The sequence below is a fragment of the Salmo trutta genome, chromosome 9, assembly GCF_901001165.1.
Source record: "Salmo trutta chromosome 9, fSalTru1.1, whole genome shotgun sequence".
NCBI lineage: Eukaryota > Metazoa > Chordata > Actinopteri > Salmoniformes > Salmonidae > Salmo > Salmo trutta.
In genome coordinates, this window is record NC_042965.1 from 9735895 (window position 1) to 9758886 (window position 22992).

General features: G+C 44.8%; 1 protein-coding gene across 1 annotated transcript; it reads left to right on the forward strand.

Moving 5' to 3' along the window:
- Nucleotides 1-37: 37 nt before the first annotated feature.
- Nucleotides 38-18909, forward strand: LOC115199828 (riboflavin kinase). The gene is made up of 4 exons (XM_029762316.1): nt 38-530; nt 5430-5581; nt 14851-14953; nt 15070-18909. The coding sequence occupies exons 1-4, from the start codon at nt 449-451 to the stop codon at nt 15225-15227; spliced, it is 495 nt and encodes a 164-aa protein (XP_029618176.1). The 5' UTR covers nt 38-448; the 3' UTR covers nt 15228-18909.
- Nucleotides 18910-22992: the final 4083 nt, after the last annotated feature.

Here is a 22992-nt window from a genome sequence, read left to right on the forward strand (position 1 = left end):
CAGCAAACCACTGAGCATCATCGACTTCATGCACGTAGGCTAAAGTATAAAAACACCGAGCAGGGTCGACCTCAATTACAAATTCAAATAGGCTAAATTGGCTAGGTACTTGACCAAAGCGCAACAGGGTAAAGAGCGAAGTATCTCAAACTAACGTTACCTAGCTAGTTTAGCTAAATGAATTGTTCTGTAATTTTCGCCGGTCAATAAGCATTAAAGTACGAACTTTGGTCCTTGTTGGAATTGCTGGGAAGAATCTCTTCCTACGGTTGTCAGTGGTTAGCTAACTAGTTATCTTTAGTTTCGAGGTCATCCTCACCAGTGTGTATCGAGTTAGCTAACGTTACAGCACGCTTTGTAGAGGCTTGACTAGGTAGCTAACTACACAGCTCGTTAATAATTTAGCTAACGTTAGTTGAAAGTCGTCTCCAGTTGGAGAAGAGCAGACATGAAGCATCTTCCGTATTTCTGCAAGGGGGAAGTCGTTCGAGGATTCGGGCGAGGAAGCAAAGAACTAGGGATTCTCACAGGTAATGTTAAACGTGGCTAACGGTATCATCTAAATATGTTTGATTGTGTTAACGTTATGCTTCACCGGCATGTGGTTTGATAATTATGATATGATAATTATGATTTGACTTCACTGCTTAGATGGCTAACGTTACTGCTGTTGGCAGCTAGTTAGAGATTATATAGGCCTTGTATCGCGCTAGCACTTTAGCTAGCTAGTCAATTTAGTATTTTAGCTGGCTATCTTTGCTATGACTGAATAATTTAAAAAAAGGAAACAATAAGACAAATCCATGCTCGAATACAGTTAACTGACTACAGGTATACAACGGGTGGTTGCTGAATGCTGATTGGTTAAAAGCGCGTTCCAGCCGGTGTCTATTCCACAAATGACCGCCGGCTAAATCTATGACGTTAAAATGCCTATTTACTCTGTTCCATCTGACTACGCAATCCGCTGTCCTTTTTATTTTAATATTAATTTTTTTAATGTAACTTTTTATTTAACTAGGCAAGTGTAAGAGCTACTTATTAACAATGACGCCTACACCAGCCAAACCTGGACCAATTGTGCGCCGCCCTATGGGACTCCCAATCACGGCCGGTTGTGATACAGCTGGATTACCAACCCAGGCAGGAAAGTTATTAACTTTGTCTCCACTATAGAAAGCATCTACACATTGTCACATTTGTTTTAGACTAGCATTTAGTTTTCAACAGCGGCGATTTGAATAAACCGTACTGTCTGTGTGTCCGACATTTGCAACATTGTTAAAATATTCAAATTTGGTCTCCAACTGTCCCATAGTAATGAATGTGTATGGGGTCGTGACGAGCGAGTCAGGCAGCGTTTCTGTCAGTCGAAATCACGAATCAGTTCATTTTTATGGATATATACAGAATGTCCATAAAAAATGTTAAACTAAGTGCAGCTGGTTTGCAGTCTTTCCAGCTTCAGTTTGACGTGTATTGTGTTAGCCGTGTTGTTAGCTAGCTCCTCTGAACAGTGTCCTAATGAGAGAGCACTTTTTCAATGCGTGGCGAAATCGTGCCTCATTGTTAAATGTCACTAGAAAACGGTTTAAACAGATGCAGCTACTACTGTAGTGTATAGCTAGCAAGCAAGGGAGAAGAACGTTGCCAGACAGTATGGAAAAACAGACTGAACGACTGGGTCGCGTCTCTGTCAACGGAACCGACAGAACGAACAACCAGCCGGCTTGGGTAGCAACCCTAGATTTGTGTCGGGACTACATATTGTGGAAGGATGAAATTATATGAATAAAATAACCAAAATATAGCTTTTGATGAAAATGTGTCAATCATATTTGAATATGTTGGTAACCCGTATTATAAAAGGAATAATTCCCGAGAAGCCATGGCAAACGTGCCAATATATCCTCCAAACACCGGCTTCTGGGGCATTATCACTTAATGAACGAACTAGATAAGTTACCTTACCTAGCCAAGTTGTACTATTTTACTAGCTAGTGGACTTGCCTGAAACATGTGACATGTTAAAGGTACACTACATGACCAATAGGATGAGGACACACCTTCAAATTAGGGGATTCTGCTATTTCAGCGGCACCTGTTGCTGACAGGTGTATAAAATCTTGCGCACCGCCGTGCAATCTCCATAGACAGACATTGGCAGTAGAATGGCTGTACTGAAGAGCTAAGTGACTTTCAACATGGCACTGTCATAGGATGCCACCTTTGCAACAAGTCAGTCAAAATTCTGCCCTGCTAGAGCTGCCTCAGTCAACAGTAAGTGCTGTTATTGTGAAGTGGAAACGTCTAGGGGCAACAACGGCTCAGCTGCGAAGTGATAGGCCACACAAGCTCACAGAACGGGACCGCTGAAGCGGGTAGCGTATAAAAATCGGCTGTCCTCGGTTACAACACTCACTACCGAGTTCCAAACTGCCTCAGGAAGCAACGTCAGCACAAGAACTGTTCGTCGGGAGCTTCATGAAATGGTTTTCCATGGCCGAGACCTGTTTCTGAAGACAAACGTTGGCTGTAGTGGTGTAAAGCTCACTGCCGTTAGACTCTGAAGCAGTGGCAACGCATTCTCTGGAGTGATGAATCACGATTCACCATCTGGCAGTCCGATGGACGAATCTGGGTTTGGTGGATGCTAGGAGAACAGTACCTGCCCCAATGCATAGTGCTAACTGTAAAGTTTGGTGGAGGAGGAATGTTTTATTTATTTTTCATTGTTCTGGTGTAACAGTGTAGGTTCCGTCCCTCTCTTCGCCCCAACCCGGGCTCGAACCAGGGACCCTTGCACACATCAACAACTGACACACACCGAAGCAACGTTACCCATCACGCCACAAGAGCCTACTTCAAGTCTCAGAGCGAGTGACGTCACCGATTGAAACGCTATTAGCGCGCACCACCGCTAACTAACTAGCCATTACACATCGGTTACACTGGCTAGGCCCATTAGTTCCAGTGAAGGGAAATCTTAACGCTACAGCATAAAATGACATTCTATACGATTCTGTGCTTCCAACTTTGTGGTAACAGTTTGGGGAAGGCCCTTTCCTGTTTCATCATGACAATGCCCCCGTGCACAAAGTGAGGTCCATATAGAAGTGGTTTGTCAATCGATGTGGAAAAACTTGACTGGCCTACAGAGCCCTGACGTCAACCCCATCGAACACCTTTGGGATGAATTGGAAGGCCGACTGCGAGCCAGGCCTAATCACCCAACATCAGTGCCCGACCTCACTAACGCTCTTGTGGTGGAATGGAAACAAGTCTGCAGCAATGTTCCAACATCTACTGGAAAGCCTTCCCAGAGGAGTGGAAGCTGTTATAGCAGCAAAGGGGGGACCAACTCCATATTAATACCCATGAGTTTGGAATGAGATGTTAGAAGAGCAGGTGTTAACATACACTAAATAGCCAAAAAGTATTTAGCTACCTTTCTTAAATGTAAGGTCCTCTTTTTAGGGGACCTGCATGGTTCTGGTACCGATTCTGACTGACATTTTCACTTAAATCTATCTGTGGAGACCATAGATTGCAATGGCTTCTATTGAGTGATAGCCCTGGTTCCCATGGACACAATAGTATATTTTTGGCACCTGTATGACAGGATGCAAAACCACTTGAAGCTATGATGTGCTTCTGACTGCCAATCAACTCCTGGCTGAACACGGTCACAGCCACTGACAAAGCACATGCCTGTACCCTTACATCGTAGAGATGACAAATTCAAAGATGGCCTACTTTTCTATACTCAAGGGGGAGAGAGACAAACATAGCTAGACAGTTGTTTTACTATTAAACTCAATGCTATCATTTAAAATTTTGTAAGGCCGTTTGTTTCTGAACCAGGCAAAGGGTAGCTAACAAGAAGGCGGGTGACTGGTTAGTTACAAACAAGCAAGCAAAAGTTGCCTGCGCGATATGTATGATCGGAGCCAGAGAATCTCTGCCTGTCTGCCCACACTCATTGATGTAGGCTGTGTGGCGTGTCCTTACCACTGCTGAACAGACCAGACCTCTCGCTGCACTGTGCATCTAGTGCTGTTAATAGTCTGCTTATCATAGCCTATCCAGTCCAAGCAAGTTCTAGTCACCAGTGGTCGAGAAGGCGAATCACAAGTCATGGAAATCGTGTGCTAGACTCGAGTACTTAAACACTGGTCTGAATACATTTTTTCGTTTTCAATGTCATTCAAGGGATCCAACATTAAAATATAATATAAGCGTCTTTTACAATGTCCGTCAGAAATGCATTTGATGGAATGAGACTAAGTCAAGAAAGCGACTTAGTCAAGACTACTGCCAGTGAAGTCAACCTTTTCAGACCAACAAGCAAAGCTATGGAAATGCTTTTCAAGTACAGGTTGCCTTGCATGTCACGACTTTGTTAGTCATTTAATTGTGGTGTAATTAATGGGAGAGTGGGTTAGTGATCAAATGGGCACTCACTGCAGACTCATACTTTTCGATTAACGCAGGGCTCGACATTAAGGCTTGTCTGGGCAAGTAAAAAAAAAAAAAATTTCAGACAACCAGAATTTAGATTAAACTTGTCAAGTTAAAAAAAAACAATTACTCCCATCAGAATTGGATCAGGCAGCACACAGCCCATGTTTATAGCCTATTTCAATAAATATTATTTCCTCAAAGCAAGAGAACAGTGTAGATGGCGTTAAGAGTCTCTCACCAAGCACTACAAAATATCTGGTCAGAATGTTTTGTCGGATGATCTGGGCCAATAGCTCTGATTTTCTATTTTTATAGTGGACCCTCCTGTGTCTTGTCATAGAAGATATGGCTTGGCCTATTAAGTAATTGAATGCATGCTAGATTGGCTTAGGTCTAATTCCATAATATTCTAGCAATGTGCAACATACCTACAACACATGCATTAACCTAGGCCTAATAAGTCAGGAGGAGTTGCTCTGCAGCCCATGGTAATTAACCCGTCACAAGACTCGTAGCGAGGCTGGTTGACTGTGTCATTCCATCTGCGTGCTTCGGCACAGACACACAGATGGGCCTAGGTTACTATACATCCCTTTCGTGGAATAAGCTAATCGAAAAGATTTGGCTCCACAAAATATATTTTGTCAGTCATGATTCCTCTCATCCCACCGGTAGCATGCGAGCCAAATGCATAGCAGCCTAGGGGAGCAATAACATCGTCTATAGGCAAGTACAGAAAATGATTTCACATCCCTCCTATGTACTTCACTAATTTTAAGTCACCATTTTGGCTGATGGTGTTACTGCCTTTGTTTTTTGGGGGGGGTGGGCGGGACAAGTGACTACAGCTTTCGGACATGTAAAAAAAAAAAAAAACTGTCGTACTTGTCTGACGGACAAGTGGCTGAAAAAATTAATGTCAAGCCTTGTAACGTAAATGTCATTTTAATGTCTCTTCTGATCAGCCAACTTCACAGATTCTGTGGTGGAGCTCCTGCCTGGCGACATCAGCACAGGGATCTACTATGGCTGGGCGTGCGTGGGCAGCGGAGACATCCACAAGATGGTGATGAGCATCGGCTGGAACCCCTACTACAACAACGCCAAGAAATCCATGGCAAGTCCAGCTCGCCCACCCATATAGGTTATAAAAGTATATAGACCAATATATTGGCACCCCTGCACTTAAATAATTCCCTATTTCTTCTAAAATAAGTTTGAAAAATTAATTTAAAAAAAAATGTTGGTCTCCACACCTTATTGGACTCTCAAAATTGCAGAACAAATTGTAAACTGAAGTTTAGAATGTATATCTTTTTATATACAGTACCAGTCAAGTTTGGACACAGGTACTCATGCAAGGGTTTTTCTTTTACTATTTTCTACATTGTAGAATAATAGTGAAGACATAAACAATGAAATAACACACATTGAATCATGTAGTAAGCAAACAAGTTTTAAACAAATCAAAATATAGATTTTAGATTCTTCAAAGTAGCCACCCTTTGCCTTGATGACAGCTTTGCAATCTCTTGGCATTCTCTACCAGCTTCACGAGGAAAGCTTTTCCAACAGTCTTGAAGGAGTTCCCACATGCTGAGCACTTGTTGGCTGCTTTTCCTTCACTCTGCGGTCCAACTCATCCCAAACCTCATTCCAAATCTCATTTGGGTTGAGGTTGGGTGATTGTGGAGGCAAGGTCATCTGAGGCAGTACTTTACTGCTCTCCTTGGTCAAAAAGCCCTTACACAGCCTGGAGGTGTGTTTTGGGTCATTTTCCTATTGAAAAACAAATGATAGTCCCACTAAGCGGAAACCAGATGGGATGGCGTATCACTGGGGTAGCCACGCAGGTTAATTGTGCCTTGAATTCCAAGTAAATCAGTGTCACCATCAAAGCACCATCACATCCCCTCCTCCAGATAGCGACTCTAGCAATTCTAGAGTTCCCTCTGGGTCCTGTATGAAGATGCGACGCTACTAGCCAGTACTGGCTTCTAACTAGTTAACCCAAGCCAGATAACCTTTATACTAGCAAGTCAACGCCGTAAGTACCGTGTGTGGAAGTAGTTTAGGGTGAGCTCTAAGTCTGTTGATTGACTTAGTGCCATACTGATTGGATTATGTTTAATGTCTATTGCTGTGTTCATTTTGTTGTAGTGTGTCTGATAATGGGTTAGGTTATACTAAGGGTATTTGAATTGGGAATGAGTACACACCTAGGGTTATTTCATTTTCAACCCAAGACCACCCCTTTTAGACCACTATCAACCAGACTTTACCCTGACTATGAACAGGGTGTGTTACTTTGGAGGCTCTGCTGTGATCCCTTTTTCATTACCCTGTACTTGTAAATTCAGCAAAAAAAGAAATGTCCCTTTTTCAGGACCCTGTCTTTCAAAGATAATTCGTAAAACTCAAACTTCACAGATCTTCATTATAAAGGGTTTAAACACTGTTTCCCATGCTTGTTTAATGAACAAGACACTAACCGCTTAAAGACAGCAGGCAATTAAGGTCACAGCTATGAAAACTTAGGACACTAAAGAGGCCTTTCTACTGACTCTGGAAAAACACCAAAAGAAAGATGACCAGGGTCCCTGCTCATCTGTATGAACGTGCCTTAGGCATGCTGCAAGGAGGCATGAGCACTGCAGATGTGGCCAGGGCAATAAATTGCAATGTCCGTACTATGAGATGCCTTAGACAGCTCTACAGGGAGACGGGACGGACAGCTGATCATCCTCGCAGTAGCAGACCACGTGTAACAACACCTGCACAGGATCGGTACATCCGAACATGACACCTGCGGGACAGGTACAGGATGGCAACAACAACTGCCCGAGTTACACCAGGAACGCCCTTCCTGCAGGCTCATCCTGACATGACCCTCCAGCATGACAATGCCACCAGCCATACTGCTCGTTCTGTGCGTGATTTCCTGCAAGACAGGAATGTCAGTGTTCTGCCATGGCCAGCAAAGAGCCTGGATCTCAATCCTGGATCTCAATCGTCTGGGACCTGTTGGATCGGAGGGTGAGGGCTAGGTCCATTCCCCCCCCCAGAACTGTCCGGGAACTTGCAGGTGCCTTGGTGGAAGAATGGGGTAACATCTCACAGCAAGAACTGGCAAATCTGGTGCAGTCCATGAGGAGATGCACTGCAGTACTTCATGCAGCTGGTGGCCACACCAGATACTGACTTTTGGTTTTGACCCCCCCCCCCCCCCCCCCCCACCACCCCTTTTGTTCAGGTACACATTATTCAATTTCTGTTAGTCACATGTCTGTGGAACTTGTTCAGTTTCTGTTGAATCTTATGTTCATACAAATATTTACACATGTTAAGTTTGTTGAAAATAAACAGTTGACAGTGAGGACATTTCTTTTGTTGCTGTGTTTATCTAATGACCATTCAAGTGAGACGACAACAATGGAGGGCAGCCCCTGTCAAATGCTGCTGCACAGGTGGTGCGTTGAAGAGAATGTAGATACAGGAAGTAGGCCCAGAGTAGACGCGCTGTCAGCCAGTCACACATCTCACTCGCCTGAAGAGTGAGGCAGCAGCAAATCCCCACAAGGTCATAGAGGCTAACTGGATTCAAGAAGCACAATGGGAAAGGTGCCCAGTAACGGAGCAGGCTGTGCCCCAGACCTATGACTAGCTCTACCTTATCTGCATCATCTAGCCTACCAACCTTTCCCTCTGTCCCAAGTGGGCTAGTTGACCCAGCCTGTCATTCCAATCACGATAAACGGTACTCCTTGCCAAGCTCTGTTAGACAGTGTGTCCCAGCTCACCATCTTCGAGAGCTGGTATCACACTCACTCTTATACAGCCTGTGGAGAGTCTAGTTTTGTGGGGCTTCAACGAGCTCTGCTATCCGTCCCGGGTGTATGTATTGGTTGAACTGGAGCTGCCTCAAGAAGTAGCTGGCATTCAAGAGCCCATAACTATCATGGCTTTAGTGTGCCCAGAGACAAAAGGCCATGATGGAGTCCCTGTGATTATTGGACTAAATGCCTACCTGTTTCAATGGCTGAAACGCATCTGTGAAGCAGTTTGCTTCCCTTGGATGCTTTGTTCTTGAGCTTACGTTGAGGAACCCCAGCTCCACAGTTCGATGCGGACAACGGGTTGATAGGGCATACTACGTGGAAAGGTTAAGTGGACCTTCCTACACTCCAAGAGACTGTTGCTTGTTGAGCTAGCCCTAGACAATCCATTACCTGGAGGGCTGTTAGTGCAACCTACTGTTCTGCCTGCCGCTTTGCTAAGTGATGGCCAAATCACTGTTCAAGTGAAGCGTGAGATGAGCGGTAACCATGGCCAGAGAGACGATGGTAAAACAGGTCTTCAGAGCTGATGTAATTTTGTCACTTCTACCACCCAAGGATGAATTTCCTAATTCAACGGGTGGATAAGCCCTGCCCCATGCACCCTAATATGTTTTAGTTCGGCAACTCCCCCATTCCAGAGGAGTGGAGAGGCAGGCTCTCCATTGCCATGAGCCCTGAAGATAAGACAGCGTTCATCTGCCCTTTTGAAGTTTTGCCAGTTTGAATGAATGCCTTGGCATTACTGCAGCTCCAGCTACGTTTCAGTGCTTGATGGCGAGAGGAGTAAGCGGCTTGAATCTTATGGAGATCTACCTGGATGACCTGATTTGTTTGGATGGACCCTAGAAGAGCATGAAGAATAGCTGAAGGTTCTGGACTGGCTGGAGGTGTGACTTGAAGCTGTCATTGGACAAATGCCAGGTCTGTCAGCCTCAGGTCAAATATGTTGGCCACATTGTCAGAGCAAGCAATTGCTACCAACCCTGCCAAAGTGGAAGCAGTGGCCACATGGGAGAAGCTCACAGACTTGAGGTCGTTCCTGGGATTCTGTGGCTATTACCGCCACTTTATTGTCAACTACTCAGCCATTGTCAAACCCCTAACAGACCTAACAAGGGAAGAAGGACAAAATGGCCCCACAACCAAGTACTACAACATTGGAGAGCGGTGGAACCACCACTGTGACCAGGTGTTCAAAGAAATCTATGCTTTTACCCACGCCCCAGTGTTGGCTTTTGCGGACAGCTCAAAGCTGTACACCCTCCATGTAGACTCCAGTTTTGAAGGGTTAGGAGCCGTTCTGTACCAAGACTATCCTGAGGGGCTGCACCCTGTAGCTTTTCCAAGCAGAAACCCAGTCCATCTTGCATTTTTAGCTCTAACTGGCCAGTGTCCGACAAGTTATGACTACTTCTATGGGGCTAGCTTTACCATGTGCATGGATAGCAATCCACTGACTTACATGCTCACAACTGACAAGTTGAATGTTGTGAGTTCCTCTGAGAAGTTGGAACAAGGATGGTCTAGTCTACTAAGTGACACACATACACCCCAGTCAGAGGTCCACCAACTGGTGCTCCCTCAGAAGTAACTCTCCCAGGTCCTGCACCAGTGCCATCATGAGATGGTCGCATGGGTGTAGACAGAACCAATAGGCTGATAAAGGACAGGTTATACTGGTCATGCATGTCCCGTAATGTGGAGCCCTGTCTGAAACTGTGGGAGAACAGTTGTCGAAATGGGTTGATCTCTAGCAACGTTCCATGGGATCTGAATAGACTTCTGTTCCCTAGCCCCTGACCAACAAGGTATAGGTAACCTGTTAGAGGTGACACTGACCACGTCACCCAGTATGGTCAGGTTTTCTCAACAAAAGATCAGAATGCGACTACAGGGGCACGAGTACTGCGCGAACTCTTCGTTGACCACTGGCTTTCTGTCCAGGGTGCATTCTGACCAAGGAAGACTTTTGAAAGTAAACTCATGAAATAGTTGTTGGGAATCAAGACGTCTCGAACCACACCTTATCACCCCCAAGAAGAGCCTCAACCTGAGGGGTTCAACCAAACTCCTGAATGTGTTGGACTCTTGAGCGAGACAGACGGTTGGAGTCAGCATATCAAGTCTTTGGTGCACGCCTACAATTGTACAGGAAATGAAGCAAAGCTGCTCATTGACCTCTGCTTCAGTGTGTCTGCCACCGAGAGAAACCCAGCTGCGGGGTGGGAATTAGTTTTATTCCCAGTATGTAGCTGTTTTCTGTAATGCAAATGTCTTGTGTGTAGCATATTAATTGTATAAATTTGTTGAGACCAGATAGCGACTCTAGATACCGGCAAGTCTAGTTCTCTAGATCCTGTCTGAAGAGTCAACGCTGCTAGCTAACCTTATACTAGCAATTTGCCTCCGTAAGCGGCAAATACATTTCTGAGTACATTGTGTCAAGGTAGTTTAGGGGGTGACCTCTGATAAAGACCCAAAATACAGTGCATTCGGGAAGTATTTAGCCCCTAGACTTTTTCCACATTTTGTTACGTTACAGCCTTTCTCTAAAATGGTTTAAATAAAAATCCTCATCTACACACAATACCCCATAATGACAAAGCGAAAACAGGTTTTTAGAAAAACAAATACCTTACTCAGACCATTTGCTATGAGACTTGAAATTGAGCTCCGGTGCATCCTGTTTCCATTGATCATCCTTGATGTTTCTACAACTTGATTGGAGTCCACCTGTGGTAAATTTAATTGATTTGGAAAGGCACACCTGTCTATATAAAGGTCCCATAGTTCAGTGCATGTCAGAAAAAAAACAAGCAATGGAGTCGAAGGAAATTTCCGTAGCGCTCAGAGACAGGATTGTGCTGAGGCACAGATCTGGGGATGGGAACCAAAAAATGTCTGCAGTGTCGATGGTCACTCTGACAGAATTCCTCTGTGGAGATTGGAGAACCTTCCAGAAGGACAACCATCTCTGCAACACTCCACCATTCAGGCCTTTATGGTAGAGTAGCCAGGCGGAAGCCAGTCCTCAGTAAAAGGCACAGGACAGCTCGCTTGGAGTTTGCCAAAAGGCACCTAAAGACTCAGACCATGAGAAACAAGATTATCTGGTCTGATGGAAACCAAGATTGAACTCTTTGGCCTGAATGCCAAGCGCCACTTCGAGGAAACCTGGCATGGTGGTAGCAGCATCATGCTGTGGAGATGTTTTTCAGGGACTGGGAGTCTAGTCAGGATCAAGGCAAAGATGAACAGAGCAAAGTACAGAGATCCTTAATGAAAACCTGCTCAGGACCTCAGGCTGGGGCAAAGGTTCACCTTCCAACAGAACAACGGCCCTAAGCACTCAGCCAAGACAACGCAGGAGTTGCTTTGGGACAAGTCTCTCCTGAATGTCCTTGCGTGGCCCAGCCAGAGCCTTGACTTGAACCCAATCGAACATCTCTGGAGAGACCTGAATCACTGTGCAATAACGCTCCCCATCCAACCTGAGCTTGAGAGGATCTGCAGATAAGAATGGGAGAAACTCCCCAAATACAGATGTCATACCCAAGAAGACTCGATGCTGTAATCGCTGGCGATGGTGCTTCAACAAAGTACTGAGGAGGGTCTAAATACTTAGGTTAATGTGATTTTTATTTTTTAATCAATTGTCAGTGGGGTATAATACACTGCTCAAAAAAATAAAGGGAACACTGAAACAACACAATGTAACTCCAAGTCAATCACACTTCTGTGAAATCAAACTGTCCACTTAGGAAGCAACACTGATTGACAATAAATTTCACACGCTGTTGTGCAAGTGGAATAGACAACAGGTGGAAATTATAGGCAATTAGCAAGACACCCCCAATAAAGGAGTGGTTCTGCAAGTGGGGACCACAGACCACTTCTCAGTTCCTATGCTTCCTGGCTGACGTTTTGGTCACTTTTGAATGCTGGCGGTGCTTTCACTCTAGTGGTAGCATGAGACGGAGTCTACAACCCACACAAGTGGCTCAGGTAGTGCAGCTCATCCAGGATGGCACATCAATGCGAGCTGCGGCAAGAAGGTTTGCTGTGTCTGTCAGCGTAGTGTCCAGAGCATGGAGGCGCTACCAGGAGACAGGCCAGTACATCAGGAGACGTGGAGGAGGTCGTAGAAAGGCAACAACCCAGCAGCAGGACCGCTACCTCCGCCTTTGTGCAAGGAGGAGCAGGAGGAGCACTGCCAGAGCCCTGCAAAATGACCTCCAGCAGGCCACAAATGTGCATGTGTCTGCTCAAACGGTCAGAAACAGACTCCATGAGGGTGGTATGAGGGCCCGACGTCCACAGGTGGGGGTTGTGCTTACAGCCCAACACCGTGCAGGACGTTTGGCATTTGCCAGAGAACACCAAGATTGGCAAATTCTCCACTGGCGCCCTGTGCTCTTCACAGATGGAAGCAGGTTCACACTGAGCACGTGACAGAGTCTGGAGACGCCGTGGAGAACGTTCTGCTGCCTGCAACATCCTCCAGCATGACCGGTTTGGCGGTGGGTCAGTCATGGTGTGGGGTGGCATTTCTTTGGGGGGCCGCACAGCCCTCCATGTGCTTGCCAGAGGTAGCCTGACTGCCATTAGGTACCAAGATGAGATCCTCAGACCCCTTGTGAGACCATATGCTGGTGCGGTTGGCCCTGGGTTCCTCCTAATGCAAGACAATGCTAGACCTCATGTGGCTGAAGTGTGTTAGCAGTTCCTGCAAGAGGAAGGCATTGATGCTATGGACTGGCCCGCCCGTTCCCCAGACCTGAATCCAATTGAGCACATCTGGGACATCATGTCTCGCTCCATCCACCAACGCCACGTTGCACCACAGACTGTCCAGGAGTTGGCGGATGCTTTAGTCCAGGTCTGGGAGGAGATCCCTCAGGCAACCATCCGCCACCTCATCAGGAGCATGCCCAGGCGTTGTAGGGAGGTCATACAGGCACGTGAAGGCCACACACACTACTGAGCCTCATTTTGACTTGTTTTAAGGACATTACATCAAAGTTGGATCAGCCTGTAGTGTGGTTTTCCACTTTAATTTTGAGTGTGACTCCAAATCCAGACCTCAATGGGTTGATAAATTGGATTTCCATTGATTATTTTTGTGTGATTTTGTTGTCAGCACATTCAACTATGTAAAGAAAAAAGTATTTAATAAGATTTTCTCTCATTCAGATCTAGGATGTGTTGTTTAAGTGTTCCCTTTATTTTTTTGAGCAGTATATTAAATACATTTTATAATAAGACTAACATAACAAAATGTGGAAAAAGTCAAGGGGTTTGAATACTTTCCGAAGTCACTGTATAAGGAAATTCCAGGGTTTCCTCAGAGTCTCTCATGAAGAAATGTTATCTGGCTAAGCAAAGCTTGCTTTCCGTTGCCCAACACTGCACTAAATACGGACCGCTCTAGCATTGGAACTCCCACTCCAAAAGCGCTCGCACTCAAGGCAAGCATTGTGCTTGTTCATCGAGTTCCGTTGAGGTATAAAGCATAGGCCCTGCAATGTAGTAAGAAAAAAGGGGGGGGTACCCTGTTTTAAAGGTTGCGACTGATTGTTATTGAATGTGTATGGTGAATGACACCGTTTTTAATTTGATTGTCTTGGTGCCATACTGATTGTTTTGTTTAACTGCTATTGAATGTCTATTTATTGAGATGTGTTGCTTGTCCATAGCAAAATTTCTAATTTGAGGAATTCTATGTGCATTTTGTTGTAGTGTGTCTAACAGATCATGTTATACTAACAGTATTTGAATACAGCTGCACCATCGAGCATCCTGAGGGGTTGCATCACTGCCTGGTATGGCAACTGCTCGGCCTCCGACTGCAAGGCACTACAGAGGGTAGTGCATACGGCCCAGTACATCACTGGGGCCAAGCTTCCTGCCATGCAGGACCTCTATACCAGGCGGTGTCAGAGGAAGGCCCTAAAAATTGTCAGACTCCAGCCACCCTAGTCATAGACTTTTCTCTCTGCTACTGCACGGCAAGCGGTACCGGATCGCCAAGTCTAGGTCCAAGAGGCTTCTAAACATCTTCTATCCCCAAGCCGTAAGGCTCCTGAACATCTAATCAAATGGCTACCCAGACTATTTGCACTGCCCCCTCCCCACTCTTACACTGCTGCTACTGTTTATGATCTATGCATATTCACTTTAATAACTCTACCTACATGTACATATTACCTCAACTAACTGGTGTCCCCACACATTGACTCTGTACTGGTACCCCCCTGTCTATAGTCTCGCTATTGTTATTTTACTGCTGCTCTTTAATTACTTCTATTTCTTATTTGGTTTAGAATTTTTTTTAAACTACATTGTTGGTGTAAGGGCTTGTGAGTAAGCGTTTCACCTATTGTAGTCGGCGCATGTGACTAATACACTTTGATTTGAAATGTAGGTTATTTAATGTTAGACCCTCAACCACTATTAACCAGACTTCACCCTGGTTACGATAAGGTGTTACCTATGTTTGTGTCTTGTGGTTGAGTGTTGACATTTTATTGATTGCCGTGTATTACAGGAGACTCATGTGATCCACACGTTTAAAGAAGATTTCTATGGACAGATCCTCAGTGTAGTCCTGGTGGGATACATCCGTCCAGAGAGGAGCTATGACTCACTTGGTAAGAGTGAGTACTGGTGTACACACGTGTGCACACACACTCTTCCCCCATCCTTGTACAGACACAGCCATCCTCAGACTTGGCCACACATTCTCACCCCTTCTCTGTGTTTGCAGATGCCCTTATAGCAGCGATCAACAATGACATTGAGGAGGCCAAAAGAAAGCTGGACCTCCCAGAACACCTCAAACTCAAAAAGGACAACTTCTTCAGAGCCTCTGCCAGCTCGTCCATGATGTCGTCCAACAAGATCGTGAATGGCCATGACCTCTAATCACGCAAGACGTTCACTCTCGCATTACTCATCACTCGGTGAAGTCGGTGTCACAAGTATCCATCCAAAAGTAATTTTTCACTAGGCCTAGTGACCTGGCCGGCAGAGGCCTTTCTTGTATTTTAGTGTGTCGCAAACATGAACCACTGAAGTTAAGGAGTGCCATGATTACTTCATCAAAAAGAGCCAAGTTATTCTTTATTTATTTTTTCCCAACACTGCTTTGGGTGTTTTCCATTGCAGTTGAATGACTGGGTGGTTGACAACTAATGGGCTCTCCTGTCTGTGTCTGTCTCTGTCTGTGTCTCTGTCTGTGTCTCTGTCTGTCTGATATGTTACTTTTTCTATCCTCTGTAGATTTGTTGTGAGGATACAATCTGGCTATCATTGTAGCTGACCTGAAGCTACATTAGACTATGGTCATGTTCATTAGGGCACACAACCAAATACACTTCACAATTGGACAAGTTTGGTGCCTAATGACATGATCCTGGTAATGTGCAACTCCAGGAACTGAATGTGTGTTGAGAGGAGCCCTGTGCCACCAAACCCACTGCTAAAGGTGGCAGGTAGCCTAGTGGTTAGAGCGTTGGTCAAGTAACTGAAAGGTTGCTGGTTCAAATAACTGAGCAGATGAGGTGAAAAATCTGTCGGTGCCCTTCAGCAAGGCACTTAACCCTCACTTGCTCCGGGACGCTGTACTAATATGGCTGCCCCTGTAAAACACTGTTCCCTGCACCTATCCAGCGTATGTGACAATGTCCTTTTGAAATGAATGGTAATTTTGTATTGTTTAGAATTGGGGTTCAGTCTCATGGCTTTGCACTTAGTTTTTCCTCCTTTTCATATCCGGGTGTATTCAAAATGTCTGCCTTGAAGCAGAGAAGTCCTCAATATCTTGCATTTGATCTAGGCTAAATAGTTGTATTATACACTGAATTCATCCTCATTTTATTTGCGAAACTAATGTTCTTATTTGACCTACACAAACTGCATGGTTGGCTAAAGACATGCAGCTTCAGTTTTCAGATTTTCTTAATTTGTATAGTTCCTCATTGGTCAAATCCAGCATTCTCCCACCCCAGCAATGAGGGCCATTTTATTTAACAGTAAAGATTTGTCTGAAAAATTTTAAATGCTGCCACTTAACTGAACGTTGAAAGTTTCCAGAATTTTGTTTTTACTGACTTAACCTTGTTTGGACCCTCATTCCACTGAGATAAGCACTGATATGGTACAAGAGAAGGCTGAAGCCTTGTTCACACTGCAGGCCTTAGTGCTCAAATCACTTTTGTTTTGGAGTACGGACTGTCCAAACAGCAAGTGACAATCAGATTTGTGTGTTCAGACCGCAGTCATTTGCTGACATGACTACGCTAGTTGTTACTATGACAACGGGTTCGTGTGCAGTGGTGTAGGCTGATTTTGTTGGTGGTGCTCATGCTTCCGATCACTCAGAAGTTATGTAGCAAGCTAAGGTGACACCAATGCCTGCCATGGACATTTCCCAGTTGCTTTGAATGTTCAAAATCCTAGTGCATGAACACTTTTTTAAAAGCTCAAAGGATAAGACGATCCAACTTTCATAATAAGTCCTTTTTTGGCTAGCCACAGCAGTCAACTAGCTAGGTAGCTCTTTAGCTTTCTTGCACATTTACTAATTTGTTTGTAAACCATTAAGCTAGTTAGCTACATGTTCTTTTCAACCGCCAACCGAGTAGTTGGCAAGCAACAAGACATACCAAATATGTTTTGACCATTCAGACAAGTCGCATGGCCAGGAATCAGATTTGTAGCTGATTTCAAGCCACCTTTTCCATGTGCTTTTTGGCTGTTCAGACTGCAGGGGGGGAAAAATTATCAAATCGGATATGCAAAAAAAATAAAAATGGATTTGAGTCACTTCAAACTGCCAATATGATGAACAATGCTTAAGTCCAAGGCTCTGATTCTCTGCAGATGGATGTGGTGGGCATGTGTGCGTTTTTCTTTGTCCTCTGATGAAATGACAGTGTCGAGCATGCGTACGTAGCGCTTTTATAATGAGTTGTTCAAAATGAATTGTGAGCTAATGTGATTTGAGATTTTAATGTATTTGAGAAGCTACTTTTGACAGAGGAAACAACATGGCTGGTGTTATTAATATATGTTTACGTAGACCAAATCTGTCAATATGATTCTATATTCCCCCCCCATAAGTAAATGGTGTACAATATTCAACAATGATGTATTGAAAGCTATGCACTGTGGGATGGGGATCAGTCTCTACCATTTAAAAAGGCCAGCGGGAAAGTTTTCTCTTGGTTAATTTATGGTTACTGTTTGGTTAGAACATGGACTCGGCCCCAGTTGTTGAGGGATTTTTGTGTTCCCCAGACTTATATGCCTGAGTGGTTAGCAGTACTATACCTTAGTACCACAGAAGGACATAGACCTACATATGGTTTTTCAGACTTATACACAGCAGAATCTGTGTTAATGTAAACCCAGTGTGCTCATTGTCTGTCTTATCTGACTTTCCCTGTCATTAGCCTGTGCAGGGTTTCTTAAACTCGGTCCTGGGGCCCCCCATGGTACACTTTATCATGCAATGCTAGCTATCGCCTTAGTAGTGTAGTCATGGGTGTCTCCTGGGAGGGGTAAGAATGTGCTGAAGCCCCTCGAGAGCCTAGCACCCCCAATAAATATTGTATTATTACAGGCAACACTACACAATGACCGTGAAACATTCTTTGGTGCCACCACTGACTAGTTAAACCTACAATATACAGTAAGAGAACATGGCTCAACAAGGGCCATTCTAATGTTTCTCTGTTTCCCCCAACTCGTGTTGAGTTGTTTTAATGGTATTACTCTGAATGCCAGGGTTCTGTTCATCAGGTCAGTAGCTGGTTTATTCATGTTTTTGGTTTATGTGGCTCTTCATCTGGTTAGACCCCTATTGAAATGATTTCACGTTTTGGTAGGACTACAGCTGTGTCTGGGTGTGTTTTGTCCTCTATGTACATAACGGTCAGATGTTCTATAAATCAGTGCAGCTAGAAGTGCTCATTAAACTGTCAAAACAACATGGCTTATATTTGATCAAGTACTATGCACTAGTGTTGGATTAGGCAACTGTACTCAGAGGCATCTGGTAGTAATAGTAGTAGGCTTGCTCTCCAGTTTGGCACCACAACCCTGAGCCAACATGATCTCATATTAAACAAGGGAAACGTCTAGCTCAGTCGAGACCGTGCTTAGTAGAATCAAACCAATGTCATTAACCAGGGTCATCTGGTTCTTCTCCCACTGTTCTTTCCCTTGTCTTCTGCCTTTTTAAACAAAGTGTGGGGTGGCAGAATGGCCTGTTCCCAAAATGTGCTTTAGCTGGATAAGCCACATCCTTATCAAGGATTTACCCTACCTCCAATACAAAATGTTATTTTCTAGTCCTTTCAGCTGTGATTGCATACATTTGACTCTTATTTTGTATGTGAGAAATCATGCAATTCTGTAATTATTGAAGCATCATGTCATAGCTTTGATTGGGGGGGGAGGAGCATGTAACTTTGTTTTTTCAGTTAACCATGTGTCTGTGTTCAGGGACCAGTCGTATGTGTTGGGCTCGTTCAAAATCCTTCTGTCCTGCTGCTGTACGATTCTGCCTGACGTTGTATTCTTATTAAACATGTTAAAGATGCATCTGTCTCCTTTTCTCCCACTCCTTGCACAACCTCACTCCGGTTTCAGTGCTATTATAGATTTTACGGTTGTGTCTAGTAGAACATTTCTGCTTCATAGGAAATGAATAAAAATGTAATTTTAAAGATTTGACTGAGTTAATAAGGAAATCAGTCAATTTAAATAAATGCATTATGCCATAATCTGGGTTTGGGCAGGGGTGCAGCCATGGGAGGGCATAGACCCACACAAGGGCTTTCTGTTTAATCAGATTCTTGATTTGCCACACCTGTCAGGTGGATGGATCACCTTGGCAAAGGAGAAATGCTCACTAATATGGATGTGCACAAAATTCCCCATACCCAGAATAATGTGGAAATTCATAGATATACATTTAATGACTGACAAATCACAATGGATTGTGCCCAGCTTCTCGTAGCCACTGGCCTTAGTCTGGGGTATACCGGTTCTGCTTTGGAGCACGTGCGGAGGAACAGGAAGACAGCGGAACCCGGGGCCATGATGAAGAGCTTGGGATGTCTCTGGCACCTCGATTTCCCCCGGAACACAAAGTTCACCCCCATTGGGAACGACACAGTGGGGTGGTTAGGGGTCAGTGAGTAGTCATCACAGAATGTGTAGTGCTTTGATAATTTTACAATGTTGTAACTTGCAATATAAAGCATGCTGCCTTGAGCACAATTGTATGCAATATACAGCTTGGCTTAGACCTAGGGTTAGATTCGATCAGTTTGTGCTAGACGACACAAGCATAGCTGTTTTGACATGTCAAGGTGGAACTGAGTTAGAATACCTCATGACAAGTTGCAGACCATACTATTTACTAAGAGTTTTCCTCTATATTTTTCGTAGCCGTTTATTAAACACCACAAACCCATGCTGGCACTAAGACCGCTCTGAACAAGCTGTATAGGGCAGTACGCAAACAAGGAAATGCACATCCAGAGGCGGTGCTTCTCGTTGCCAGTAATTTTAATACATGGAAACTGAAATCCGTTTTACCTCATTTTTACCAGAATGTCACCTGTGCAACTAGTGGCGACAAAAACCTTGATCACCTTTACTCCAGAAACACATACAAGGCTATCCCTCGCCCTCCTTTTGGCAAAGCTGACCATAACTCTGTCCTCCTGATTCCTGCTTACAAGCAAAAACTCGTAACAGGAAGTACCACTGACGCACTCAAAGAAGTGGTCCGATGAAGCGGATGCTAAGCTATAGGGACTGTTTCGCTTGCACAGAAGGGAAAATGTTCTGGGATTCATCTGATAACATTGAGGATGAATACAAGCACCAATACAGTACTAAGATCGAATCCTACTACGCCTGCTCTGACGCTGGCTTGCCAACTATCAGGGATTACAAAGGGGAAACCCAGCAGTGAGCTGCCCAGTGACGCAAGCCTACCAGATGAGTTAAATACATTCTATGCTTGCTTTGAGGCAAGCGAAACTGAACCATGAGAGCATCAGCTGTTCTGGACAACTGGGTGATCTCGTGCTCCGTAGCTAATGTGCGTAAGACCTTTAAACAGGTTAACATTCACAAGGCCTCGGGGGGCCAGATGGATTACCAGGACACATACTCATGTGCTGATCAGCTGGCAAGTGTCTTTACTGACATTTTCTTTACTGACGACTGCCGTCGTGCCGCGTCTTTTTGCAGCAGCAGGACATGCAGCGGCCGTCATCTACTAGGAGCTGGCTGGCGGGGCACACAGGGCAGTTCCACTGACCAGGACCCTTACAGTCCAGACAGGATGGGTCACAATTCTCACACTGTGGATCCGAGCCCTGGGAACATACACACAGGCTCAGACTGGGACACTGTACCTTTCCAGTAAGATAATTCATGATTTTTTTCCCACAGAACTGGAGAGAGAGGCGATAGTTACCCATTTGGCTGAAGAATCGTAAAGTCCTACAAGACAGGGAGAGTCACGAATCCCTCCAAACATCCTGAAGCCCTCGAAGCATGACTTACAGAACAGCGCTCCCTCGTCTGCAAAAAGAGAATGGAAGGAGGAACTCAACTGTTGAATCCTTACTAAGAAGGTTCCACTCAATTCCACTTCAGTCAGTAGTACAGCAATTCAATATGGGGCACTGTTTTTAATGGTACATTTTGTGAAGTCAATGGTGCTCTGCTCATATTACAATCACTACATCATAGTGACATTAAAGTCCAAGCTGTCAACGAGACATAACCCTTTGCTGTCAACATTGTTATTCAGCCAGGTAACTCAGGTAAGGTAGAGTTGATCTCTGCTACCTGAGCAGATAGAAGATTGTGTCTCACACTAATGCAGGTTGAGTGTGAGTTTGAATTGGCCTTTACTTTTGCAAGTCTTGCAGGTGGGGTGGCACTTCCAGCAGGTATTGGCTCGGATATTGGGGAAGTAGTTTGTGGGGTATGTCTGGAGGCATCGGCCGGACTGCTTCAGGTTGAGGTACCCATCACTGCAGTTAAGGCAGTCCCCACTGCCCCTACCCCTGCACTCGCTACACGATGGGTCACACAAGTTGCACGGACCGGTGTTGGTGTTGCTGAAGTGACTTACAAAAAGGGAAATAAGTAAAGAACTTGTTATGGTTCGTCACAAACTATGAACTTGCCTAGCCTGGGTGCCAGTCTGTTTCTGCTCTTTTGCCAACTCCTTATTCCACAAAAAAGCAGAAACAGACTGGTACCCAGGCTATAACTTGCCTGTAACTAGTAAGGGATGATTGGCCCTTCAGACTCCACTGGTTTGTGAGAGTGTGTCTCTTGTGTGTGTCGTTGACCTGTCACCACAGGTCTCAGCACAGTTGCGTCCCTGTTTGAACAGCCTGGGTTTACACACCACACACTGGACACTGTGGCAGCCCACGCACGACATGCAGCTTAATGAAGTCTAGTATTTTCTCAACAAATTGTCACGCCTCACCTTCACATACACAATTGAACCACTCCATCAAACTGCCGTAAAGATGACTTAAGAAGTACTCGTGCAGGTCGGAGAACGCAGATAAATTACATAAACAAACTCAGGCGATTACACCCCGCCGCGGACCGGCAAAAGCTCGCTTGAACTTGATTTTCAGTATGAATACAGACCGTGAAAGCGGGGCCTCACGATCCTTCTGACTTTTTGGGTTTTAAGCTGGAGGTGTCAGAAAAGTTACCACAGGGATAACTGGCTTGTGGCGGCCAAGCGTTCATAGCGACGTCGCTTTTTGTTCATTTCCCACAATCTGGGCGTCAGTTCATTCTGTCGCGATCGCTTCATCCGCACAAAACAAAACATTACTCGTTGACTACAGTACTCGTGTCATCTAGTTCTTAAGAAAATGATTTCTAGTTCTTAAGAAAATGATTTCTAGTTCTTAAGAACCAGATCTGCCTTCAAAACAAGTTGATCATTTATTTGATACCTCGTACCCTTCTGTTGCTGGGACTCATAGGAAACTCTTGTCAATCACTCTTTTCTAATGTTGAACATGTTTTTCTTTTAATCTTTTCGAATGTTTTCATGTTTAAATGGTTACTTTTAGTGTTGCACTGATACTTCCCAGAGCCTGTGCATGTCTTACAACTGGAGTGACCCTGCTCACATTCACCCTGACCTGAGCAGAATATGAGTTAAATAATAAGGAATGATTGGACAACCTTGGCTGGCCACAATCGTCTTGTGCCTGGGCCGGATTTGGACCGCGGGCCGCCAGTTGCAGACCCCTGAACTTATATGAAGTGTTAGTTAGGTAAGTATGAAGTTCAGATGAGGCCTTGCTGTCGAGGAAACGCTTGACAGGGCAGGCAGCGAAGTGGTAGTTCACACACTCTCCGTCCTTCAGAGCGAGTCATCCTCGCATGAGTCACAGTCGTCGTAGTTTGGCCCGCCGCATGTCCGACACACAGTGACACATTCCTGACTCTCCTCACCGACAAAGAAGCCCTCCCTTCCACTGCTCCACACACTCTCCGTTTGGAGACGCACACACTCGTTTAATGACCAATGACATAAATCGTGTGTTCTACCAACTGATTCACTGACAAAATTCAGAGTAGAACTATCAACTGAATGATGGGTCCTACCTGAGAC